At 55.3% G+C, this 26065-nt stretch overlaps 2 protein-coding genes across 3 annotated transcripts; one reads left to right on the forward strand and one right to left on the reverse strand.

The window, feature by feature from the left end:
* Positions 1-484: 484 nt before the first annotated feature.
* On the reverse strand, positions 485-3293 carry LOC128079511 (uncharacterized). Its single transcript, XM_052680799.1, has 6 exons — positions 3222-3293; positions 2464-2612; positions 2111-2303; positions 1280-1401; positions 774-899; positions 485-646 (listed from the first exon to the last, which is right to left on the reverse strand). The coding sequence occupies exons 1-6, from the start codon at positions 3291-3293 to the stop codon at positions 526-528; spliced, it is 783 nt and encodes a 260-aa protein (XP_052536759.1). The 3' UTR covers positions 485-525.
* TNPO3 (transportin 3) lies at positions 3282-25604 on the forward strand. 2 transcript variants are annotated; one of them, XM_052681087.1, is made up of 23 exons: positions 3282-3512; positions 6109-6309; positions 6945-7018; positions 7235-7391; positions 8486-8629; positions 9314-9489; positions 10853-10991; positions 11690-11836; positions 12060-12167; positions 12296-12387; positions 12938-13077; positions 13158-13349; positions 15539-15630; positions 15757-15833; positions 16397-16457; positions 16537-16677; positions 17328-17444; positions 17799-17893; positions 18532-18688; positions 19819-19986; positions 21041-21153; positions 21821-21918; positions 25099-25604. In XM_052681087.1, exons 1-22 carry the CDS (start codon positions 3387-3389, stop codon positions 21879-21881), a joined length of 2778 nt encoding a protein of 925 aa, XP_052537047.1. In that variant the 5' UTR covers positions 3282-3386; the 3' UTR covers positions 21882-21918; positions 25099-25604. The 2 variants fall into 2 exon arrangements, with proteins under 2 accessions (XP_052537047.1, XP_052537046.1); XM_052681086.1 differs by having other exon boundaries at positions 3283-3512; positions 25133-25604.
* The last annotated feature ends 461 nt before the right edge of the window (positions 25605-26065 follow it).

Consider the following 26065-nt stretch of genomic DNA (forward strand, 5'->3'; position numbering starts at 1 on the left):
CTACCTCCAGTTGTCCCACATTGTCCCCAGCATCCTCGAGTGTCTCCAGGTGTCCCCGTCTGAAGCAGAATCGCCACCATTCGCACTCCGGTGTCACCGCCGCCACGTCGCTGTCACCGTATGACCACCAGGGGACATTCAGGTGTTTCCCAACCCATGGAGCTGCCACCAAGTGGGCCGCCGAAGTGCCCCCAGCCCTCCCAAGGGACAGGAGTGGCATCCCATAGGGCCACCCGTGGCCTCCACGTGTCCCCCGTCATCACACCCACGGGGCCACAGAGGAGGATGGGGTGTGGGCAGGGACGGGAACGGGGACACCAGTGGGAATGGAACGGGAACGGCGGCAGCGATAGTGTGGGTGGGCGGGGCCTGTAACAGGGGGCGTGGCCTAAGGGGCGTGGTTCAAATGGGGGCGTGGCCTGAGCGCATTCGCTGTTGGGGGGGTGTGACAGGGGGCGTGGCTTAGGCTGGGGGCGTGTCCGCGGGGATGCGGTGATGAATGCAGGCGGTGGCAGCAGCGGAGCTTTATTGTATTGGTGGGGATACGCGCGGGGATCCCGCGGGGCTCAGTCTTCTGGGCTCTTCGGGGCTCCCATGGGCACCGCCGCACTGTTCCTGTTCCCTTCTATTGCTGCAGGGTCCTGGGCTGTAACCACAGGGAGATGGGGTCTGTGCCGCGCAGCACCTTCCGTTCCCATCCCCATCTCCCCAGCCACATCCCCCCATCCCAGTCCAAACCCCACTTCCACTGCACCCCGTCCCCATGTCCTCACCTGTTCTCCCGCAGCATCGCTTCCAACACCGACACACCACAACTACCACGATGGCCACGGCCACAAAGGCGGCAGTGAAGGCGCACACCAACACCACCGTATCCGGAGCTGACGTTTCGGAGTCTCCTACAACGTGACCCCAAAATGAGGGGGGGAACCCTGTGACCACATCCCACAGCCCTGGGAAACCCCAAAGATGCCAAAGCCCCATAGGAGCCCCATAGCTTCCTAATGAGGACATGGGGTGGGGGATGGAGACACCACAACGATGTGACATGGCAGAGGGTGGGGATACCCCAGTAATGGGACACGGAGCAGGGGATGGGGACACCCCAATGATGGGACATGGGCAGGGGATGGGGACACACCAGTGATGGGACATGGGGACACTCCATGGGCAATGACGGGGACACTCCAAGGATGGGACGTGGTGAGCAGGAGGACCCCCATTAAACCCCAATGGATAATGAATGGCACTGGGGACCTCATGATATGGGGACACTCACGTGGCACTGCTGTCGTCACCCCAGAGCCCATGGGGAACACGGGGGAGTCGGTGGTCATGGTGAGGTGTTGGGGTCAATGTCCAGAGTGCTGTGATGGGGACCGGTGCTGTCTTGTTCCTTGTCTGGGGGGCACGGGGATGTCACTGTCCCCAACCCTGCCCCGACCCTATCCCTCAGTGTCCTTGAGTTCCCATAACAGCCCCATTGGTGTCCCCAGGGTGGGCTGCGTGCATGGGAGGGGAGGGGGAATGGGAATGGGAAGCTGGGGGCAGCTGTAGGGCGAGAATTCAGGGCAACTACAGGGCAGCCTGAGGGACAGCTATAGAGCTGGCTGTAGGGCAGCTATAGGGCATGTATGGGGTGGCTGTAGGGTGGACTGAGACATGGCTATAAGGCAAAACAGGGCAGCTACAGAGAGCTGTAGGATAACTATAGAACACGTGTAGTGTGGCTATCTAGGGAATGAGTAGGGCAGCTATAGGGCTGGGGTTCAGAGCAGGTGGAGTGTGCGGCAGCTACAGAACATGCTGTAGGGCAGCTATAGGGCAAAGGCTCAGGGCAGCTATAGGTTGGAATGGAGAGTATCTATAGGGTGAGCAGTGATGCAGCTATAGGGCAGGGATCCAGGCTGCTTATGGGGCATACTGTGGAGCCGCTGTGGGGCAGGCTATGGGGCAAGATGCATCCAGTGCATCGCTGGGGGCAGCCCCACCAGAAGCAGCTCCCCTCCCCAGACCCCCCCACGCCCCTTTGCCGGGCAGCACGAGGTTCCGCCTCCCTTTGTCCCTATCCCACCCCCTCCCCTAATCCGGGGGTCCCCGCTCCCCTCACCGTAAAGTCGCGGCGCCGCTCGGAGCAGCGGAACGGCTCCGGCACCGCCCGTTTGGCGCCGGTCCCGGTGATGCCACCGCTGCACCGGGCGGAGCCGTGGAGAGGAGCGACGCTGCCAGGACCTGCCAAGGGCTGCCCCGCCCAGATGTGCTCCTCCCCGGCCAGATGTGACTCACCCAACTGTGCCCGGCCGCTTCGGGGGGGGACGGGTGGGAGGGGAACACACGCCGAATCCCCCGGCTCGGGTTGGGGGGGCTTTGGGATCCCTTGCAGCCCAACCCTTCTTGTGATACATCATCTAAAAGGACCCTTTCAACACGACGCTCCTTTTGTTCTTTAAGGACGTTTCCAACCATTCGATGGTTCTGTCATCTTTAAAGACCTTTCCAACACGACCATCCCGTAGTTCTACGATCTTTAAGGAACCTTCCAACCCAACGCGTTTCCCATTAGGAAATGGGATCCCGTTGGGATAACGGGACTCAGTTGGGGATAATGGGATCTTAATAGGATCCAATTGGGATAACGGGATCCCAGTGGAGTTAATGGAGTCCCATTGGCATAATGAGATCCAACTGGGGCAGTGGGATCGCAATGGGGATAATGGGATCTTACTGCAGACCATGGGATAGCGGAGTGGTTATAGGATCCCACTAGGTATAACAGAATCACATTGGAAACAATGGGATCCCACTGGGATAATGGCATCCAACGAGGGATAATTGGGTCACAATGGGGTTAATGGGATCCAAATGGGATAATAGGATCCCAGCGTGGTTACGGCATCCCGCTGGCATAATGGGATCCCAGTGGCGTTAATGGGATCACAATGAGACAATGAAATCCCACGGCTTAACCGAGCCGCCAGCTCTACTCTCTACTTCCGGTCCCTTCCACTTCCGGTCTCCGCTCCCGCCGCTCTTCGCCCCGCCCCCCTCCCCCCAATGAGAATCCCCTTTGAGAGTCCCAGTAACCGGGAAACCCCGTTAAGGCGCGGGGCGGAACTTTTGTGCTCAGCATTTCTGTGGGGACCGCTCATCGCATTGCACCTCTGAGGCGGAACGTTGTTTCCGGGGGGAAGGGGGGCGCTATTCGCGTCGCACTACCGAACCGGAAGTAGGCGCGGAACCCATTTCCGAGCGGGGCGGAACTTCCCGTTTCGGAGTTTCCGGGGGGACCGCATTCCGCGTCGCACCGCCGCGCTCCGGTACCGGCGCGGAGGCCCCGAAGATGGCGGCGGGCGGCGGAGGGCGGCGCTGAGCGCGGCGGCGCGGCCATGGAGGGCGGCGGGGCCCAGCCCAGCCTGCAGCTGGTGTATCAGGCCGTGCAGGCCCTCTACCACGACCCCGACCCCAGCGGCAAGGAGCGGGCCAGCTGCTGGCTGGGCGAGCTGCAGCGCTCGGTGCGGGCCGCGGCGGGGCGGGGGCGGGGGGAGCACGTGGTGGGGGGTGGGGAGTTGGAGCTGGGGAGGCGGCTGTTCTCGAAGGCGAGAGGGGTGGGGTGGTGTGGGGAGTGGCTCCGAGGTGGTTCCGGTGCTCCCCCAGGAATGTCCCGGTACCCGCCCAGGAGAGACTCAGTGCTCCCAGGAGTGTTCCGGATCCCCCCTAAGAGGTCCCCGGTGCCTCCCAGGAGATCCTCTGTGCTCCTAGCATGGCCCTGATTCTCCTCGGGGCATTCCGGTGTCCCCCAGGACTTCCTTCATTCCCCCTAAGAGAGTTCCTCGTGCTCCTGATACAGTTCTGGTGCTCCCCAGGGGGTCCCGATGCCCTCCAGGAGTTCCCTGGAGTTCTTGGTATGGCTCTGATGCCCCGAGGAGTGTCCTGGTGCCCTCCAAGAGTTTCCTAGTATCCACTAAGAGATCCCCAGTGCTCCGGGTACAGGCTTGGTGGTGCCTAGTGCTTCCGTGCTGTACTCCAGGAATGTCGTGGTGACCCTAGGAGGTCCCCTGAGTTCCTGATGTGATCTTAGTGCCCCCCAGGAGAACACTGGTGCTCCTGGAATGGCCCTGATACCACCCAACAGGTCCTTGATTCCCTTCTGTACACTCCCAGTATCTCCCAGGACACTCCCTCTGCTCCAAGTATGGTCCTGGAGCCCCTTTGGAGTGTCTTGGTGCTCCTAGAATGGCCCCGATTCCCCCTGAAGATCTACAGTGGCCCCCATGACATACCTAACGCTTCTGGTATGGATTTGGTGTCCCCCAGAGCTTTCTTTAGGAGCGTCCCAGTGGCTGCAGGAGGTCCACAGTGCCCCCAGGCGCTCCTGGAGCGGCCATGGTTTCTCCTCAGGGTCAGGTGGCTGAGGCCAGGCTGAACTGGTGGCAAGATCTTGGCACCAGGATCCCGTTAGGGACCATCTCACATTAATTCTTCTCTGATGCTTCAGATTGGCAGCAATGGAGCTCTGCAGAGGTTGAGCTGCAGAGCACGTAGGGCTGTGGGCTTTGGGGAGAAGATAAGAACCCAAATGCCTTCAGTGTTCTCCTGCCTCATGGATGTCCCATGGACGTAAATAAGCTCCAAGTGAGCGTTTTGTGGCCCCTGCTGTGCGTAGAGCAGCGAGCACAGTTGGTTTTTAGTAATGGTTTGGTGCAGTGTGGTTGTGCTTCGAGGTGGATTTTTGGCTTAGTGACTGGTGGGAGCCAGGCAGGTCTCATGTTGATGGCTCATTCTGATGCGGTGTTCCTTGGTTCTATTCCTAACATTAATGAAATGAGAATAGTGTGGAAATGGAGAGTTAGAAGGGTGTCTCTGATTTAACCTTAAAGAACCCCAGACCTGTCAATCAAAGCATGCTGGAAAAAACATCTGGGTACTTCCCCAGACAGCAGCTGCATCAGAGCAACCGACGCCGTGTTCGGCACCGTGACAGCGATCATCCCCACAGAGAAACCCTGCGGGTGGATGTGCCACCACAGATGGAGCACTGGGCTGAGCTCCTGCCTGAAACAGGGATGCAAAATCACGGGATCGTTAGGGTTCTTCCTAAGGTGCACTTTCAGCTCAGCTGTTGGGATTCATCTCGGAAAGTTGGGCGCGCCTTGAGAGCAGCAGTCCCCTTTGTTAGGGTGGTGGTCTTTTGTTAGGGTCTCAGTCCTCATTCGGATGGTGGTCTTTGGCAGCTGTCTTTGTTTGGCAGCGGTCTTTGATCGGGTGGTGATCTTTGTTAGGGCCTTGCTCTTTGTTGGGGCGCCCATCTTCGTTGTTGGGGTGCTTCTCATCCCCTTCTACCCCCATCTTCAGTGCTGGAGTTGGCGTTCCGGGTTACGCTCCTCTTGCTGTTCAGGTTTTGCAGCTCAAAGTCATTTTTGAAGCCCGTGGTGGGATCAGGAGGTGAAAGAAATCCTCACATGGGCTCTGGGGTGATGTGGATCTGGGGTGATGTGGATCTGGGGTGATGTGGATCTGGGGTGATGTGGATCGGGGATGGAGCCGAGTCTGGGGAAGAGGAGGAGTGAGCCTTGATTTTCAATATGCAGTTAGGGGGTTTAGGTGTCGCGTTAGGATTTTAGGTTCAGCATTAGGGTTAGCATTTTAGGATTAGAGTTAGTGTGTTAGGGTTGGCATTGAGAGGGTTTGGAACAAAATGGGCCAAAGGTCCCTTCCACCCCAAACCACTGAGGGGCTGCAGGGCCCACGTAGCCTGACCCATTCCCCAATTCCTTGATGGATCCACTGCTTTCCAGCCTCACTTCTCATCAGCCAAACCCTTTGGGACTGTGTCTGGTGCATGCAGCAATGGGAAATGTGATCCGGGGGAGCTGTTGGGGCTGAGGGAGAGAAAGGTGGATTTCAGAGGAGCAAAGTGTTACTTTTTAAACGATTCCACTGAAATGAAAACTGCCATTCCAGTTGGGTGCCACCACCGGCCTCAGCCCCGTGGTCCAGCGTTCAGTAGCCCAATCTTTGGTGATGAGGAGCTCACTGTAGTGCTAACAGTGTTGGTGCAGGGGACGAGGAAGTGTGTTTGCATCTTTAGGAATCTCCCTTCACCCGCAGGTGCACGCCTGGGAGATCTCAGACCAGCTCCTGCAGATCAGGCAGGATGTGGAGTCGTGCTACTTTGCAGCACAGACGATGAAGATGAAGATCCAGACCTCATTCTACGAGCTCCCCACCGACTCGCACGCGTCCCTGCGTGATTCTTTGCTGTCCCACATCCAGAACTTGAAGGATCTCTCGCCGGTCATCGTCACTCAGGTAGGGGGTGGCTCTGGGACTGCTTCCAGTGGGGTTAGGGCTTCCCCTGGAGCAGGTGCTGCTGATTTTTTTTCCACCAAAGCTCTTTTCAAAGGTCTCCTTGGCTGCTTTTCCTCCATCGTAGAGCAAGGAGAGCGGAGAACACTGGTGCCATGCTGCCAAGCACAAGATGCTATTCCCTGTCTCCATTTGATAACTGTATTTAAACTGGTCGATGCTTTGTCCCCGCTGATTTGATTTCTGCATCCCCTGCGGACACTGTTGTGTTCTGGGAAACCCTTCCCATCCCATTATCCCAAATCTCAGCAGTGCTGTGCGGTCCGGCCAAGGCTTTAAATAACCCAGCACCAAGCACGGGGCACGGAGCCTGCATCAGCCACACAGCAGGGCAGTTGGGATGCCAAACCTGAGCTCATTTTTCCCCAATACTATTGGAACACAGACAGCAAGCTGGAGGAAGGGAGCCTGCAGAGCTCCTCCTGCCAGCTGGCTAGGAATGCCCTTCCAGAACTGGGGTGGAGGTGCTTGGTGAGATGGGATGGCTGGGGAGCAGAGGGGACATTGCTGTCCCCACAATGAGGGACGTTTGAGGGTTTAGCACCTCCACTCCAAGCTGTGTTTTCTCTCCTTCCCAGCTCGCTTTAGCAATAGCAGACCTCGCCCTGCAGATGGCTTCTTGGAAGGGCTGCGTGCAGACGCTGGTCGAAAAGTAAGTGATGGTTTGTGTTTGTTGCTGGGCACATCCATGCCATCCGAAAAGACACGTGGCAGAAAATGGGCCAGCAGTGGGGGGGGTGTTTCCGTGGCTCAGTCAGTAATGAGGTGGAATTCCCATCCATCTCTCCATGCGTGACAGCGTTTAGGATTTCCACGTCTGCTTTTCTGCCCCCTGCCCACGTGCTCTCTGTGCTCCGCTTGCTTCCAGGTACAGCAATGATGTCACCTCACTGCCCTTCCTGCTGGAAATCCTCACGGTGCTGCCCGAGGAGGTGCACAGCCGCTCGCTGCGCATCGGGGCCAACCGCCGCACCGAGATCATCGAGGACTTGGCCTACTACTCCAGCACTGTTGTCTCACTGCTGGTAAGGGCATGTGCAGCAGCACTGTGTCCATTGGATCTCCTCCTGATGCAGTTTCCCTTCCACACCAAACAGTTCTGAGATCAAAGGTCCCCCTTTCACCCCTGCTGGGATTGGAGATCCCTTCCACCCCAGACAGTTCTGGGATTGGAGATCCTTTCCACACCAAACCAGTCTGGGATGGAAGGTTCCCTTCATCCCAAACCATTGTGGGATTGGAGATCCCTTCTACACCAAACCAGTCTGGGATAGAAAGTCCCCTTCATCCCAAACCATTGTGGGGTTGGAGGTCCCTTCCACACCAAACCAGTCTGGGATGGAAGGTCCCCTTCACCCCAAGCCATTGTGGGATTGGAGATCCCTTCTACACCAAACCAGTCTGGGATAGAAAGTCCCCTTCATCCCAAACCATTGTGGGGTTGGAGGTCCCTTCCACACCAAATCAGTCTGGGATGGAAGGTCCCCTTCACCCCAAGCCATGGTGGGGTTGGAGGTCCCTTCCACACCAAATCAGTCTGGGATAGAAAGTCCCCTTCATCCCAAACCATTGTGGGGTTGGAGGTCCCTTCCACACCAAACCAGTCTGGGATGGAAGGTCCCCTTCACCCCAAGCCATTGTGGGATTGGAGATCCCTTCTACACCAAACCAGTCTGGGATAGAAAGTCCCCTTCATCCCAAACCATTGCGGGATTGGAGGTTCCAAACCATTCACCAATTTGTCTTCTGGCTTTCAGTGTTTGAGTAGAGATAAATGTCCTTAATCTCATGGCTGTGGGTCCAGCGATGGGCTGGACAGAAGTGCAAAATCTGCCTTTGTAACTTATGAACCCAGTGAGGATCTCTGGAAGCCCAGCCTGGACTTTTGGGTGCTGTAGGATCTTAGAGTCATCAAACCATAGAATACCCCAAGTTGGAAGGGACCCATGAGCATCGTTGAGTCCAACTCCTGGCTCTGCACGGCACCACCCAAAACCCAAACCCTGCATCCCTTGGGGGATGTGAAGGTCACCCTGCAGAGTCTCCAGGATGGATGTCTTTCCCAACCTCATTTTTCCAAATCACGTGTGTGCTGTAAATAGTTTTCCTTTTGCTGTAGATGACATGTGTGGAGAAAGCAGGCAACGATGAGAAGATGCTCATCAAAATCTTCCGGTGCCTGGGGAGTTGGTTCAACCTGGGGGTCCTGGACAGCACCTTCATGGCCAACAGCAAGTTGCTGTCGCTCCTTTTTGAGGTGCTGGTGAGTATCCCTGCTGCTGTGGTGCTCTTAAATCCATCTGGTGCTGCTTCTCTGCCTACAGCTCCATCCCCTGTGTTGGGTGGGAATGCTCTGGGCTCCCAGTTTTTGGGGTTGGCTTGGCTGAAGGCTGCCGTTTCGAGGTCATCGGTTTGCCATCGTCGTGAATTGAAGTTTCGAGGTTGTTTTTGGTTTTAGGAGTTGTCTGTATTCTTGAGAAGGAGAAAAATGCTTTTTTTTCGGTCTGTATTTTTCTTTGAACAAATTGCATTTGCTTAGCACTGAAATCAATGCTTGAAAATCCTGCAGGTTTTCAGCAGAAAATTTAATTCCCTTGCTGACGCTTTTACTGCTTAATTCCAAAGGAGTTTCTGTGCCTTTATGCACGTGGCAGAGCACCAGCAGCAAAGGGATTCTGACATTTTCTGGAGCTGCAGCCCCATGCTGTATCACTTCCTCCCCTCGTCAACAGGAAGCTCATTTGCATTCTGTTCCATGGTGCAAATTAAACAAATGCCAAATGCAAACGAGCGCTCCTTTCAGCAGGAGAAGGAGCAGACAGCGCACGTGCTGCAGAAATGCATATCCTGCAGTGCTCTGGGCTGCCCCGTGGGCCAACACAACTCACAGGTCTGTCTGATTCCCTCAGAACTGTCCTCACTTTTTCCCTCTTCCTCCTTCTTGCAGCAACAAGACAAGACTTCCTCCAACCTGCACGAGGCCGCCTCAGACTGCGTCTGCTCGGCGCTTTACGCCATTGAGAATGTGGAGACCAACTTGCCCCTGGCCCTGCAGCTCTTCCAGGGGGTCCTTACCCTCGAGAGTGCCTACCACATGGCTGTGGCACGGGAGGACCTGGACAAGTGAGTGACGGTGGCTGGAGCAGCAGGAGTTGGCAGCTGTGCTCTCTGATGCTGTTATTTTTGAGGATTTGCTGCATCTGGGTTTTTTTCCCCTCCTTTCTCAGCTTTGTGTTCTGTCCATGGTTCTGTGATTCCAAAAAATCCTCCTCCCTCTGTTCTGAGTTCCAAGCAGCTGAGTTGCTCCATGTCTTAAGATGTTTCTCCAAAGCAAAAGGCACCTGTAGCTGTTAGGGATCTCAAACCCACTGGGTATCCCAACATAACAAGGGAATCCCAAACCCACTGGGAATCCCAACGCAGCCAGAAGATCCTGAAACCGTTGAAGATCTCAAACCCGTTGGGGATCCCAGCACAACAAGATGATCCCAAAACTGTTGGAGATTTCAAACCCACTGAGGATCCCAAAACAGGATCTGGAAACCGCTGGAGATCCCAACACAAGAAGATCCCAAACTCGTGGGGGATCCAAATTCAGCAAGAAGCACTCGAAGCTGTTGGGGATCCCAAACCCATTGGGATCCCAGCACAACGGGAAGATCCCAAACCCATGGGGAGTCTCAGTGCATCGAGAAGCACCTGAAGCTGCTGGGGATCCCAAGGCCACGGGGGATCCCAACACAACAAGAAGATCCCAAGTCCTTTGAGGATCATAGCAAGAAGCCCCCGAGCCCCTCAGGGGATCCCAATCCAAGAAGATCCCAAACCCACTGGGGATTCCAACTCAACAAGAAGATCCCAACCCTTTTTTTTCTTTTTCCTAATCCTTTTTGTCACCTTTCTTTTCTTCCCATGGTTCTATGGTTTCCAAACATCTCCCCACGTTTTGAGCTTGAAGGCTTGAAGCAGCTCAGCAGGAACAGGGACAGAGGCAGGTCACAAACCCAAAATCTCCTTCAGAGACTGGTTTGGGGCAGAAGGGGCCTTCAATCTCAGAAGGGTTTGAGGTGGAAAAAATCTTCCATTCCAGAATGTCAGGAATTATGCATTTACCTTTCTTGTTTTTGGGGATTATTGCTCCTTCCAGGAGCATATTGGGTTGGTTTATAGATTAGTTGTGTGTTTCTCCTTGGCTTCGTCGCTCCTTTCTTGGGCTGATTTGTTGAGGGTAGTTGCGTTTGTTTGGGATGATTGTTCCTTCCTGGAGCACTCTGGGTTAATTTGTCTTTGAGCTCATGGGGGATTTGGGGTTAATTTGGGACCGTTGCTCCTTCCTGGAGCACTTTGGGTTGGTTGTGTCGATGGGACAAAAAGTTGGTGGCATCCCGTGGTCTGAAATGGGTTCTGGGACACATTGCCCTCACTGCCCACTCCATGCTCCCCATGGACAATCCCCCCTGACCCACGCCTTGCTTTCTCTCCCCAGGGTGCTCAACTACTGCCGCGTGTTCACCGAGCTCTGCGAGACCTTCCTGGACAAGATTGTCTGCACGCCTGGCCAGGGGCTGGGCGACCTGCGGACGCTGGAGCTGCTGCTGATCTGTGCAGGGCACCCGCAGTACGAGGTGTGCACGGGGTCGGCTCCTCCTTGTCCCTCATCTTCTCCGTTGGTTGTCCTTGTGAGGAGAGCTCCATCCTCCTCATGGCCAGCCTTTAAATCCTGGGGGTGCTGCGATGAGGTCTCGCTGAGCCTCGTCTTCTCCAGGATGATGAGACCCAACTTCTTCTGTCCTCTCTTAGAGAGCAGATTCATCCTGGCCTTCCTTTTGGTGCAGGTCATCCAGCTTATCCCATCCTTCTTACAGGGCAGGTCACTTCTTCTGTCTCATCCTGTCCTTCTTGTAGTGTAGGTCACTCCCATCCCCATCCCCATCCCACCCCATCCCATCCCATCCCATCCCATCCCATCCCATCCCATCTCATCTCATCCCATCCCATCCCCATCCCATCCCATCCTTCTTGTAGGGCAGGTTACTCTTTCCATCTTAACTTTCTTCTAAGGCAGATAACTCCTTCATCCTATCTCATCCCATCCTTCTTGTAGGGCACAAATGTTAGATAACCTCTGGGTTTAAAACCCTTTTTTAATTGACAAGGAGGTCGATGAAGCTGCAGGAGCTGCTCAGTGTTTTGTCGTGGGTGGAAGAAGCAGCGGTGCCAATGGAAATCCACAATCCCATAAACCCTCAGAGACCCTGTATGGGAAGCCCTGCAGGCGGTGTTGATAACAAACCCTGAATTTCTCTCCTCCCTTCCCATCCAGGTGGTCGAAATCTCCTTTAACTTCTGGTACCGCCTGGGGGAGCACCTGTACAAGACGGAGGATGCCGTCATCCATAGCATCTTCAAAGCCTACATCCAACGCCTGCTGCACGCCCTGGCCCGGCACTGCCAGCTCGACTCAGACCACGTAAGGCCACATTTTTTTGTGGCATTTTCTGTCTTCCCCTTGCTGTGTTTCCTTTGGTCCCCGTCCCACTTCCCTGCAGTACTTCCCACGTTGAGACACGCTCCGCTGTGTCCTCCCAGAGGTGTTTCTGCTGGGACGTGCCTTGTTGGAGGCTGGGGGCTCCTCCTCCCTTCCCACCCTTGTCCCTCCTCCCATTTTGTTCTCCTCATCCCCTCTATCCCAGGAGGGCGTCCCAGAGGAGACAGATGACTTTGGCGAGTTCCGGATGCGCGTCTCAGACCTGGTCAAGGACCTCATCTTCCTGGTGGGCTCGGTGGAGTGCTTCGCACAGGTGGTTCTGCATTACCTCCCTGTGCCCTTAAACATACAGACACAGATACAGGGTTCCAAAACAGTGGGCTCAGTGAGATTGGTGGTTTTGGGGATTATTTTATTGGTTTGTTCTCTCCCTTCTTGCAGCTCTATGCAACACTGAAAGATGGCAATCCACCCTGGGAGGTGACGGAGGCTGTCCTCTTCATCATGGCCTCCATCGCCAAGAGCGTTGACCAGTGAGTGGTGCTGGAGGTCTTTGTAGAGTTTGTGGGTGCTATTTCCAAACTGGGGATCCTTTGTGATCTTGTTGCTGAAACTGGAAACGTTCTGTGATTCCATTTCCAAACTGGGGAGTGCTTTGTAATTCCATTTCCGAACTGAAGAACGTTCTGTGACTCCCAGATACGTTTGGATTTCATTTCTGGCTCAAGGTGCTCTGTGATTCCATTCTTGGGATATTCTGTGATTCTGTCCCCAGTCCAGGATATATTATTGTGCTATTCCCAAACTGGAGATGTTCTGTGACTCCATTCCCAACCCAAGATGCTCTGATTCCCTTTGCAAAATTGGGATTCCCTTCCCAAACTGGGATGTTCTGTGACTTCATTTCCAACCTAGGCTGCTGTGTGATTCTGTTCCCACTCGGGATGCTCCACGTTTTGATGCCAACACTGGCTGCCATGTGCAGGGGGATCTTTGTGGAGTCAGGGTGTCAGAACCCTGCTAATCCCTCTGCCTTGTCCTAAACCTCCTGCCTCATCCTAATCCACCCACCTCATCCTGCAGGGAGAACAACCCGACGCTGGTGGAGGTTCTGGAGGGAGTGGTGCGTCTCCCTGAGACAGTGCACACGGCCGTGCGCTACACCAGCATCGAGCTGGTGGGCGAGATGAGCGAAGTGGTGGACAGGAACCCACAGTTCCTGGGTCAGTCCCTCCCAGCGACCCCCTTCTTTGCTCCCTGCCCCACTCCCTGCACTCACCCCGTGGGTTTTCCCCTTTCGCAGACCCTGTGCTGGGCTACCTGATGAAGGGGCTGTGTGACCGGCGGTTGGCTTCGGCCGCAGCCAAGGCCATCCACAACATCTGCTCGGTGTGCCGCGACCACATGGCGCAGCACTTCACCGGGCTGCTGGAGATCGCCCGCTCCCTCGACTCCTTCACGTTGTCCCCGGAGGCTGCAGTCGGGCTCCTCAAGGGTGAGTGAGGCAGGAGGGGGCCTTGACTGGGCCAAGTCAGGCTCTGTGTCCAGTTGGTCAATAGAGCCGTGTCGGATGGTGGTCAATGGGGCAACATCCAGTTGGTCAATAGGGCTGTGTTGGATGGTGGTCAATGGGGCAACATCCAGTTGGTCAACAGGGCTGTGTTGGATGGCGTTCAACGGGGCAGTGTCCAGTTGGTCAATAGGGCCGTGTTGGATGGTGGTCAATGGGGCAGTGTCCAGTTGGTCAATAGGGCTGTGTTGGATGGTGGTCAATGGGGCAACATCCAGTTGGTCAATAGGGCCGTGTTGGATGGTGGTCAATGGGGCAACATCCAGTTGGTCAACAAGGCTGTGTTGGATGGTGGTTAATGGGGCAACATCCAGTTGGTCAACAGGGCCTCATTCAATAATGGTCAGTGGGGCCACATCCAGTTGTTCAAGGGGCCATGTTGCATGGTGGTCAATGGGGCTGTGTCCAGTTGGTCAATGGGGCATTGTCGGATGGTGGTCAATGGAGCAACATCTAGTTGATCAATAGGGCTGTGTTAGATGGTGTTCAATGGGGCAGCATCCGGTTGGTCAGTGGGGCCTCATTTAGCAATGGTCAGTGGGACCACATCCAGTTGGTCAATGGGGAAATGTTGCATAGTGATCAATGAAGCCTTGTCCTGTTGGTCAGTGGGGCTGTGTTGGTTGGTGGTTAATGGGGCAACATCCAGTTGGTCAACAGGGCTTCATTCAGCAATGGTCAGTGAGGCCACATCTGGTTGTTCAAAGGGCCACGTTGCATGGTGATCAATGGGGCTGTGTCTAGTTGGTCAACGGGGCCTCACTGGGTAATGGTCAGTGGGGCCACATCCAGTTGGTCAGTGGGGAAATGTTGCATGGTGGTCAGTGAGACTACGTGCAGTTGGTCAGCAGGACCATGTTGGATGGTGGTCAGCAGGGACACATCCAGTTTGTCACGGAATCACAGAATTACAGAATGGCCAGGGTTGGAAGGGACCTCAAGAATCACGAATCTCCAACCCCCCTGCCACATGCAGGGCCACCAACCTCCACGTTGAATGCTAAACCAGGCTGCCCATGGCCCCATCCAACCTGGCCTTGAACACCTCCAAGGACAGGGCATCCACAGCCTCTCTGGGCAGCCTGTTCCAGTTGTCAACGAGGCCACGTTGGGTGATGGCCAATGGAGCTGTGCCTTGTTGGTCAGTGGGGCCATGTTGGGTGGTGGTCAGTGGGTCTGTGTCCAGCTGAGCAGTGAGGCTGTGTTGGGTGGTGGCCAACAGGACTGTGTTGGCTGGTGGCTGATGGAGCTGCATCCAGTTGGTTGCATCTTTCTTCTCCCAAGCTGTGAGGGACAGAACATGAGGAAATGGCCTCAGGTTGTGCCAGAGGAAGGGTAGGTTGAGGGTAAGGAAAAATTCCCACTCCGGGAGGGTTGTGAAGCACTGGGATGGCAACCCAGGGCAGGAGCTGAGTCCCCAGCCCTGGAGGGAACTGAAGGGACTCGTGGATGTGGTGCGTGGGGACATGGCCCAGCAGTTGGCTGGGCAGTGCCAGGAGAGTGGTGGGATATGATGCCCTTCAAGTTCTCCTCCAACCCACATGATCCCATGGTACTGTGGGCTGTAGGAGGTGTCCCTGTCCATGGCAGGGTTTGGACTATACGGTCTGTAGAGTCCCTTCCACCTCAAATGTTTGTGGGACTGGAGGTCCCTTCCACCCCAAACAGTTTTGGGATTGAAGGTCTCTTCCACCTCAAACTGTTGTAGATTTGAAGGTCCAAGCAGTTCTGGGACGGAAGGTCTGTTCCCTTCTTGTTGTGTTGGGATCCCCTGTGGGCTCTGGTGCTTCTCACTCTGTTGGGATCTCCAGCGGGTTTGGGATCTTCCTGCTGTATTGATGTACCTGCTGGCGTCAGGTGCTTCTCGCTGCATTGGGGTCCCTGATGCCTTTGGGTCCATCTTGCTTTGTAGGAACAATCTTAGTAACAGGGCAGCCATGGGGCTTGTGCAGAGGGAGCTGCATGGGAGGAGTGTGTGGCTAAAGAGGCAAAACAGTGTTTTTCCGCTCTTGTCGCAATACAAACAGCGTCGGCTTTGCTGCCCCTCACCCCAAAACATGGTCCCCTTCCTCACGAGGCTGTTTTAGGGTCAGACCCATGCCTTTGTCTTGCAGGGACGGCGTTGGTCCTCGCCAGGCTGCCCCTGGAGAAGATCGCTGAGTGCCTGAGCGAGCTGTGCGCCGTGCAAGTGCTCGCCCTGAAGAAGGTATGGCCACAGGGCACCAGTCCCCAGATGGCAGTGACGTTCTGTCACCATCCCCCTGTGTGCTGCTGCCACTGGGGACAATGCCACTGATCCCCTTTTGCCCCCCCCCGTGTCCCTTTTCTGCAGCTGCTCTCACAGGAGCCGAGCAACGGGCTCTCCTCCGACCCCACTGTGCCCCTGGACCGCCTTGCTGTCATCTTCAGGTCTGAGGTGTTCCATGTTGTGCCACCATCCTACTCCTGCCGTGTCCCAGTTGTGTCCCCATCATGTCCTGGTCATGTCCCCATTCCATCCTGGTTGTGTTTCCATCATATCTCAGTCGTGTCTTGGACGTGTCCCAGTCATGTCTTGGTCCTGTCCCCATTCTATACTGACTGTGTCCCCGTCCTGTCTCATTCATGACCAAGTCTTGTCCCCATTCTGTCCTGGCTGTGTCCCTGTCGTATCCCTGTTCCATCCTGATCACGTCCCTCTACTCTCCTATCCTGTCCTCATGCTGTGTCCTGTCCTGTCCCTTTCTCATCGCCATCCTGTTCCAGCAAAGTCCCTGTACTGTCCCAGTTGTGTCTGCATACTGTCTCTATACTGTCCTGGTTGTGTCCCCATTCCATCCCAGTCATATCCCCGTGTTGTCCCTATCCTGTCCTCATCCTGTCACCATTCTGTCCCTGTCTTGTCCCCGTCCTGTCCCGGTCGTGCTGTTGTGCCCTCATTCTGTCTCATTTGTGTCCTGTCAGAGGCACTTACCCTACTCTGCTCCCTGCAGGCACACCAACCCCATTGTGGAGAACGGGCAGATCCACCCGTGCCAAAAAGTCATCCAGGAGGTGAGCGTGAGACGGGACCTGGCAGCACCCCCTGCGGTGATGTGGGGTGCTGGGGGTCACCTCGACTTTCTGCCCCCAGATCTGGCCCGTGCTTTCTGAGACCCTGAACAAGCACAGCGCCGATAACCGCATCGTGGAGCGCTGCTGCCGCTGCCTGCGCTTCGCCGTGCGCTGCGTGGGGAAGGGCTCTGCTGCACTGCTGCAGCCCCTGGTCACACAGGTTTGTGGGGGGAGCAGGGGGTGTACGGAACTGCAGCTGGGGCTGGGGAGGGAGGGGTTGAAACCAATGGGATTGGGATTGCGGAGGGATGAGTGGGAACTGGGATTGGGATTGGGGAGGGAGGAGGGAAGCCAAGGAGATTGGGATTGGGAAGGGAGGGATAGGGAACTGGGATCGGGACTGGGGAGGGAGGGGAGAAACCAAGTGGGATTGGGGAGGGTTGCGAAGGAACGGGATTGGGATTGGGATAGGGGAAGCCAGATGGGATTGAGGAGGGTTGAATGGGAATGGGATTGGGATTGGGAAGGGATAGCGAAGCCAGATGGGATTGGGGAGGGTTGAGTGGGAATGGGTTGGGATGAGGGAAACCAGTGGGACTGGGGGGGAATAGGGGGAACTGGGATTTAGGATCTGGGTTTAGGGAGGGATGTGGGAATCTGAAGCTGGGATTGGGAAGGGACACAGGGAACCTTCTGCGGTTGGAATGGGATGTGTGGAGTTTCAGCTGGAGTTGGGAAGGAATAAAACTGCACAGGTGGAACGGGAAAGGGGTGTGGGAAAGGGATGTATGGAGCTTCAGCTGGGATTGGGAAAGGCTGGGGGAGACCAGCTGGGATTGGGAAGGAGCTGCAGTGGTGTGTGCCCCACAGATGGTGAGCGTGTACCGGGCGCACCAGCACTCGTGCTTCCTGTACCTGGGCAGCATCCTGGTGGATGAGTATGGGATGGAGGAGGGCTGTCGGCAGGGGCTGCTCGACATGCTGCAGGTGGGGCTCATCCCAGCCCCTTCCTGCAATTCCTGAACCCCAATCCCTGCCCCAATCCTATAATGCCAGAACCCCAATCCTTGCCCTGGTCCTGCAATTCCAACTCCAATCCTGCAGTTCCAGAACCCCAACCCATCCCCAGTCCTACCATCCCTGCCCCAATCCTTCAATTCCAAAACCCCATCCCAGCCCCAATCCTACAGTCCCAACCCCAAACCTATGAACCCATGTCTGGGGGAGATGGGAGAGCAGCTTTGGGCTGAGGTTACCAAGTGATACAATTGAGCCATACTCCTAATTACCAAGGATGCCCAATTAATTGCCAAGGAGTCTTAATGACTGGTGTCCCCCCAGGCTCTCTGCATCCCCACCTTCCAGCTCCTTGAGCAGCCCAGTGGCCTCCAGAACCATCCCGACACCGTGGATGACCTTTTCCGCCTCGCAGCCAGGTACCTTTGTCCCCATATCTCTGCATCCCCATACACACGTGTCCCCATGTCTCTGAATCCACACATCCCCGTGTTTCCATATCTCCGTGTTCCTGCATCCCTGTGTGATCTACATTTCTGCATCTGCATGTCTCCAAGTCCTTCGTGTCCCTCTGTCCCTGCATTTTCTTGTTCCCAAGTCCTCTGTGTCCCTGTGTCTAACTCTTCCTGCATGCCCATGTCCCCAGATCCTCTCTGTCTCCATGTCCCTGCATCCCCATGTCCCCCATTTCCCTCATCCCCATGTCCCCATGTCCTCCTTGTCCCCCTGTCCCCATGTGACATCCCCATAACATGCTGTCATCACATCCCCCTGTCCCCATGTCACATTATATCTCCCTATCCCTCTCCCCAGAACCCATTGTCCCCTGTTCCTATGTACCCATATCCCCCCATCTTCACCCCCCTGCCCCCGAATCATATCCGCCCTTCCCCTTGTACCCATATCCCCCTGTCCCACTCTCCCCACATCATATCCCTCTGTCCCCACTCTCCCTCCGTCCCCACACTCCATCCCCTTGTCATATCCCCACGCTCTCCTCTCCCCATACTCCCCACCCCCCATCCCCCCGCCCCCTTGGCACTGTCCCTGTCCCCAGGTTCATCCAGCGCAGCCCGGTGACGCTGCTGCGCAGCCAGGTGATGATCCCCATCCTGCAATGGGCCATCGCCGCCACCACGCTGGACCACCGCGATGCCAACTGCAGTGTCATGAAGTTCCTGCGTGACCTCGTGCACACCGGGGTGGCCAACGACGTGAGTGGGGTGGGAGAGGGGGAAAGGGGACAGGGTGACAAGATTCGGGGTCGGAGAGAGGGTTTGGGGTTGAAGGAGGACATGGGGGAGGATGTGGCGTTGGGTGAGGATGTGGGGTTGGGTTGGGAGAGGATGTAGGGTTGAGAGAGGATGTAGGGTTGAGAGGGGATGTGGGGTTGGGTTGGGAGAGGATGTAGGGTTGGAAGATATTGTGGGGTTGGGTGAGGATATGGAGTTGAGTTGGAAGAGAAGGTAGGGTTGGATTGGAAGAGGATGTAGGGTTGGGTTGAGAGAGGATGTAGGTTTGAGAGGGGCTGTTGGGTTGGGAGAGGACATAAGGTTGAGAGGGCATGTGGAGTTGAATTGGAAGAGAAGATAGGGTTGGATTAGAAGAGGAGGGGGGTTGGGTTGGGAGAGGATGTGGGGTTGGGTTGGGAGAGAAGATAGGGTTGGATTGGAAGAGGATGTGGGATGGAGTCGTGGGATTGGGAAAAGACATGGGGTTGAAAAAGGATGTGGGATAGGGAGAGGATATTGGGTTGGGAGAGGATATAGAGTTAGGTTTGGTGGGGTTGTAGGCGTTGGGTTTGGGACTGGGTTGGGTGTAGTATTGGAGTCAGAGAAGAGGTTGGGGTTGGAGGTGATGCAGGTTGGGGTTCGAATGTTGGAGTTAAGGTTGGAGATTTGGGGTCGGTGTGATGTGGGGATAATGGTGGGTTGGGGTTGGAGATGGTGTGGAGTCGGAGATTTAGGGCTAGAAATGTAGGGTTGGGGGTGGAGGTTTGGGGTCACAGTTTTAGGGTTAGAGTTAGGGTTAGAGTTGTGGGGCTGGGCTTATTGTTTCAGGCTCAGGGTTTGGGTTTTAGGATTAGGGTGAAGATAAAGGTCTTGGGGTCAGGGTGTTAGGTTTATGGTTAGGATTAGGGTTAAGCTTAGGGTCTTAGGCTGAGGGTGTTAGGGTTTTAGGGTTAAGGTTAGGATTGTGGTTTTAGAGTTAGGCTTTTAAGGTTACGGTTTTGGGTTTAGGGTTAAGATCAGAGCTTTAGGCTCACGATTTTAGGGCCAGGTTTAGGATCGTAGAGTTCGAGTGAGCGCTTTAGGGTGAAGCTGAACCCCAACCCCCCCCACAGCACGAGGAGGACTTTGAGCTGCGCACGGAGCTGATCGCGCAGGTGCTGCGGCAGTTGGGGCAGCAGCTCGTCTCGCAGCTCCTGCACACCTGCTGCTTCTGCCTGCCACCCTACACACTGCCCGACGTGGCCGAGGTGCTCTGGGAGATCATGCAGAGCGACCGCGCGGTGAGCGCCCGTCACCGTGTCCCCTCTGTCCCCTGTGTCCCCACAGCCCCCTAAGCCCTCCATCCCCTGCGTCCCCACAGCCCCGTGTCCCCTCTCTCTTCACAACCCCGTGTCCCTGTCCTCGTATCCCCAGCATCCCCACTTCTCCACTCTGCTTTATCCCATTGTGACCCACGTCTCTGCATCCTCATGTCCCCCATTGCCCTGTAGCTTTGTGTCCCCACATCCCCCCCATCTCCACGTCCCTGTGTCACCACGTCCCTATGTCTCTATATCCTCCATGTCCCTGAATCAGTGTCCCCAAATCCTCGTGTCCTCTCCAGATCTCCATGTCCCTATATCCCCTATGTTCCTATATCCCCGTGTTCCCAAGTCCTCAATGGACCTGTGTCCCTACATCCCTCCATCTCCACATCCCTTTATCACCACGTCCCTATGTCTCTATATCCTCCATCCTCCTTCAGCCTGGAGAAGAGAAGGCTGCGGGGTGACCTCATTGCAGCCTATCAATACCTGAAGGGAACCTACACCCAGGAGGGGAGTAAACTCTTCAAAAGGGCTGACAAAAGCAGAACTAGGGGAAATGGATCCAAGTTGAAGGAGGGAAGATTTAGGTTGGATGTTAGGGGGAAGTTCTTCACAAGGAGAGTGGTTAGGCCCTGGAACGGGCTGCTCAGGGAGGTTGTGGATGCCCAGTCCTTGGACGTGTTCAAGGCCAGGTTGGACGGGGTCCTGGGCAACCTGATCTAAATGTGTACGTTTGGTGGCCCTGCTAGGCAGGGGGGTTGGAACTACATGATCCTTGAGGTCCCTTCCAACCCGGATGATTCTGTGATTCTGTGATTCCATGTCCTTAACGTCCCCAACGTCCCTCACATCCCTATGTTCCTGCTTCCTTGTGTTCCCATGTTCCTGTGTCCCTATGTCCCTGGGTCCCCATATCCCTACATCACTGTGTCATCCATGTCCCTGTGATGTCCCCATGTCCCCCCATCACACAGAATGACCCAGGGGGAGCGCAGTAGCCACCCCTCACCCTCTCCCCTTCCCGCAGACCTTCTGTCGGTGGCTGGAAAACTCCCTGAAGGCGCTGCCAAAGGAGACGACAGGGGGGGCCATCCAGGTGACGCACAAGCAGCTGACGGATTTCCACAAGCAGGTGACGAGGTGAGAGCCCAAAGGCCCCAGTTAGTGCTGGAAGCCCCAGCCTCAATTAGTTACCAGAGTCTGGACTCCAGTATCTGATGGGACCCCAGACCACAATTTGGGATCAGAGCCTGGATCCCAATGTCTGATGGAATTGCAGATCTCAGTTTGGGATCAGAGCCCACACCCCGATATCTCATGGGACCCCAGCCCCTGGTGTGTCCCTGCCTGTGGGCCAATAGGAGTTTCGCTCCCATCCTGTACGTAGATATATGCCCAACCCAGGCTCCTACTGATCCCCAAATGGGGTTTTTGCTCTCTGGCACCATGTGGGCGTCTCTGTGCCAAAACCATCCCCGTGTTCCCAGGTGCTCTGTGTGTCCCCAGTGAGTCCACACATTCCCAGTGGGTCCATCTGTCCGCAGTGTATCTGTATGTCCCCAGTAGATTTGTCTGTCCTCAGAGGGACCGTGTGTCCCTAGCAGCTCTGTCCATCTGTCCCCAGTGAGGACAGATCAGTGTGTCCTTGAGGGGTCCATCCATCCCTAACTGAACTGTGCATCCCCATGGGGTCTGTCTGTCCCCAGCGGGTCCATCTGTCCCAAACCACTCGGTACATCTCTCCGACCCCTCTGTCTCCATCCCTCTGTGCATCTCTCCCACTCCCCTAATGCTCCTCCCTTTGCAGTGCGGAGGAATGTAAGCAGGTCTGCTGGGCTCTGCGGGACTTCACCCGCCTATTCCGATAGCCTGCGCCCTGCACCCAGCACGGCGCCTGCCTCCCAGGTAAGACACAGGAGACTGGGGGCCAATATGGGGGCAGCAGACCCCCAGGGGCATGGCTGGGGGCATACATTGGGATGGGAGCATCAGGGGCATTTGATTGCATTGGGGACAAAGCCTTACATTGAAGACATTGTTGTAGGTTCAGCTGGGGACGTTGGGTTGGGGACATTGCGCTGGGCTGGGGCTGTTATGCTGTGTTGGGGACATGATGCTGTGTTGGGGACATTGATCTGGGTTCTGCTGGGAGCATCATGTTGGGCTAGAGCTGTCAAATTGGGTTGGGAGCATGGAGTTGTGCTGGGGATATGGCACTGGATTGAGGTCATTGTTCTAGGTTCAGCTGGGGGCATCGCGTTGGGTTGGGGTCATGGCACTTTGTTGGGAACACCGTGTTGAGTTGGATTGGTGACATGGTGCTAGGTTGGGCTGGGGACATTGTGCTGGGTTGGACTGGGGAGGTGGTGCTGGGTTGGGGACATTGTGCTTTATTGGGGACATTGTTCTGGGTTTGATCAGGGACATCGCATTGGGTTGGGATGTGGCACTGTAGGGTTGAGGGCGTCATGTTGGGTTGGGGATGTTGGATTGGGGACGTTGTGTTAGGTTGGAGATATTGAGTTGGGGGCATCATGTTAGACTGGGGACATGATATGGGATTGGGGGCGTAGCTCTGGGCTGGGGACATTCTTCTGAAATCAGCTGGGGACATTTTGTTGGTTTGGAGACCATCATGTTGGGTTGGGGAGAACGCATTGAGTTGGGTCATGGCGCTGCATTGGGGACATGGTGTGGGGTTGGGGGGACATTGTGTTTGACTGGGGAATTGTTACGGGTTATTTGGGGACATGCCACTGTTGGGTTGGGGACATTGGGTTGGGATGAGTTGGGGAGATGTGGTGTTGGGTTGGAGACATTGTTCTGGGTTCAGCTGGGGACATCGTGTTGGGCTGGGGGCATGGTGTTGGGTTGAGGACATTGGGTTGGGGGACACTGTTAGATTGGGGGCATTGTCTTGGATTGGGTTGGGGACATCGCGTTGGGTTGGGAAACTTGTGCTTTATTGAGGACATTGTTCTGAGTTGGGGTCATGGTGTTGGGTTGGGACATTGGGTTGGATTGGACTGGGGACATGGTGTTGGGTTGGGGACGTTGGGTTGTATTGGGTTGGGAACTTGGTGTTGGGTTGGGACATCATGTTGGGTTGGGGACGTTGCGTTGGGGACACTTGTGCTTTATTGAGGACATTGTTCTGAGTTGGGATCATGGTGTTGGGTTGGGGACATTGGGTTGGATTGGACTGGGGACGTGGTGTTGGGTTGGGGACATCATGTTGGGTTGGGTTGGTTGGGTTGGGAACACTTGTGCTTTATTGAGGACATTGTTCTGAGTTGGGGACATGGTGTTGGGTTGGGGACATGGGGTTGTATTGGGTTGGGGATGTGGCGTTGGGTTGGGGACATCATGTTGGGATGGGTTGGTTGGGTTGGGGACACTTGTGTTTTATTGAGGACGTTGTTCTGAGTTGGGGTCATGGTGTTGGTTGGGGACATTGATTTGGATTGGATTGAGGACGTGGCGTTGGGTTGGGGACGTGGTGTTGGGTTGGGGACGTTGGGTTGTATTGGGTTGGGGACATGGTGTTGGGTTGGGACATCATGTTGGGTTGGGGACGTTGGGTTGGGGACACTTGTGCTTTATTGAGGACATTGTTCTGAGTTGGGGTCATGGTGTTGTGTTGGGTTGGGGATGTGGTGTTGGGTTGGGGACGTGGTGTTGGGTTGGGTTGGTTGGGTTGGGGACACTTGTGCTTTATTGAGGATGTTGTTCTGAGTTGGGGTCATGGTGTTGGTTTGGGGACATGGGGTTGTATTGGGTTGGGGACGTGGTGTTGGGTTGGGGACATCATGTTGGGTTGGGGACGTTGGGTTGGGGACACTTGTGCTTTATGGAGGACATTGTTCTGAGTTGGGGTCATGGTGTTGGGTTGGGGACGTGGTGTTGGGTTGGGAACATCGCGTTGGGTTGGGAACGTTGGGTTGGGGACACTTGTGCTTTATTGAGGACATTGTTCTGAGCTGGGGTCATGATGTTGGGTTGGGAACATTGGGTTGGATTGGACTGGGGACGTGGTGTTGGGTTGGGAACATGGGGTTGTATTGGGTTGTATTGGGTTGGGGACGTGATGTTGGGTTGGGGGCATCATGTTGGGTTGGGGACGTTGGGTTGGAGACACTTGTGCTTTATTGAGGACATTGTTCTGAGTTGGGGTCATGGTGTTGGGTTGGGGACATGGGGTTGGATTGGATTGGGGATGTGGCGTTGGGTTGGGGACGTTGGGTTGTATTGGGTTGGGAACATGGTGTTGGGTTGGGACATCATGTTGGGTTGGGGACGTTGGTTGGGGACACTTGTGCTTTATGGAGGACATTGTTCTGAGTTGGGGTCATGGTGTTGGGTTGGGGACATTGGGTTGGATTGGACTGGGGACGTGGCGTTGGGTTGGGGACGTGGTGTTGGGTTGGGTTGGTTGGGTTGGAGACACTTGTGCTTTATTGAGGACATTGTTCTGAGTTGGGGTCATGGTGTTGGGTTGGGGACATGGGATTGTATTGGGTTGGGGACGTGGTGTTGGGTTGGGGACGTGGTGTTGGGTTGGGTTGGTTGGGTTGGGGACACTTGTGTTTTATTGAGGACGTTGTTCTGAGTTGGGGTCATGGTGTTGGTTGGGGACATTGATTTGGATTGGATTGAGGACGTGGCGTTGGGTTGGGGATGTGGTGTTGGGTTGGGGACGTGGTGTTGGGTTGGGTTGGTTGGGTTGGGGACACTTGTGCTTTATTGAGGACATTGTTCTGAGTTGGGGTCATGGTGTTGGGTTGGGGACATGGGGTTGTATTGGGTTGGGAACATGGTGTTGGGTTGGGACATCATGTTGGGTTGGGGGCGTTGGTTGGGGACACTTGTGCTTTATGGAGGACATTGTTCTGAGTTGGGGTCATGGTGTTGGGTTGGGGACATGGGGTTGGATTGGGTTGGGGACGTGGCGTTGGGTTGGGGACGTGGCGTTGGGTTGGGGACGTGGTGTTGGGTTGGGGACGTGGTGTTGGGTTGGGGACATGGTGTGTGGTTCAGCTGGGGTTGACATCACGTTGGGTTGGTTGGGGAAACGACCCTCTGCAGCTCTCCCCTCCCTGGAACATCCATTAATTAACAGAAGACAGAAACGAAGCCACCACGATTGGTCCCGCAGCCGTCGCCGGGGGCCGCACTCGCTCAGCACCGGAGGAGCGCGCGTCCCAACACTGCGACCCCCCCCAGAAAAAAAACAAACCCCCCACACCGGGACTTTGCCCTCAATGAGCGCCAAAAAGTACCCAAACTTCCCTGAAACGACATCAGAAGAACCCAGGGAAGAGCTCTGGGGAGGGGGCTGGCAGCCAAGGGGGGGGGGGTCCGCACTCCTGGGCTTGGTTGGGGGGTGGGGATGCGGACTGGGCGCGGGGACGCGGCCGCGTGTGGTTCAGACTGCTTAAAATATATATTATATTTTTTTTTCCTTTTATTATTATTATTTTTTTTTTCCAAATTTGGTTTGTTTCATTAATTTGGTTTGTTTTTTTTTTTTCGGTTTTATTTTATTTTTTAATCGTTTTAATTTTTTTTTTTTTTTTTTTTTTTTGGAAGGGGAAGAGCACAGGGTTGGGGTGGGGGGTTGGGAGAGGGGGGGGGGGGGGTTTGGCCGTGCGAGTGCAGGGACGGAGCCGGGGCCAGGTGTGCGGTTCCGTCTGGTGTTGTAGCCATCTTGAGAACAATAAAAAAAAAAAAAAAAAATTAAAAAAAAAAACATAAAAAAAAAAATAAAAAAAAGATGCAAAAAATGGAAAAAAAAGAAAAAAAAAATCGGTTAAAAAAAGAAAAAAAAAAAAAAAAAAAGAAAAAAAAAAAACCAAACCAACCAGCCCCATGGTGGTTCCTGTCTGCTTCTTGAGGGGGGGGAGGGGAGGGTTGAGGTGGGGTGGCTCCAGATGTGTGTTCCAGATGTGATCCAGGCGTCCCAGTATGGCGGTGTTCTATGGGTGGCGGGGCTCCAGATGTGCTCCAGGTGTTGTGTTGCAGGTGTGGAGCTCCAGGAGCAGCTGTGGTGCCG

The sequence above is a fragment of the Tympanuchus pallidicinctus genome, unplaced genomic scaffold (genome assembly GCF_026119805.1).
Source record: "Tympanuchus pallidicinctus isolate F22 unplaced genomic scaffold, pur_lepc_1.0 scaffold19, whole genome shotgun sequence".
Taxonomy (NCBI): domain Eukaryota; kingdom Metazoa; phylum Chordata; class Aves; order Galliformes; family Phasianidae; genus Tympanuchus; species Tympanuchus pallidicinctus.

Coding starts and splice junctions, on each gene's coding strand:
- LOC128079511 (XM_052680799.1), bottom strand. CDS start 3,293: ATGCGGTCCCCCCGGAAACTCCGAAACGGGAAGTTCCGCCCCGCTCGG. Junction 900..1,279: donor GGTGACGACAGCAGTGCCAC/GTGAGTGTCCCC, acceptor GTCACGTTGTAG/GAGACTCCGAAACGTCAGCT. Junction 647..773: donor GCGATGCTGCGGGAGAACAG/GTGAGGACATGG, acceptor CTGTGGTTACAG/CCCAGGACCCTGCAGCAATA.
- TNPO3 (XM_052681087.1), top strand. CDS start 3,387: ATGGAGGGCGGCGGGGCCCAGCCCAGCCTGCAGCTGGTGTATCAGGCC. Junction 15,834..16,396: donor CGCCTTGCTGTCATCTTCAG/GTCTGAGGTGTT, acceptor TGCTCCCTGCAG/GCACACCAACCCCATTGTGG. Junction 17,894..18,531: donor CTTTTCCGCCTCGCAGCCAG/GTACCTTTGTCC, acceptor CCCTGTCCCCAG/GTTCATCCAGCGCAGCCCGG.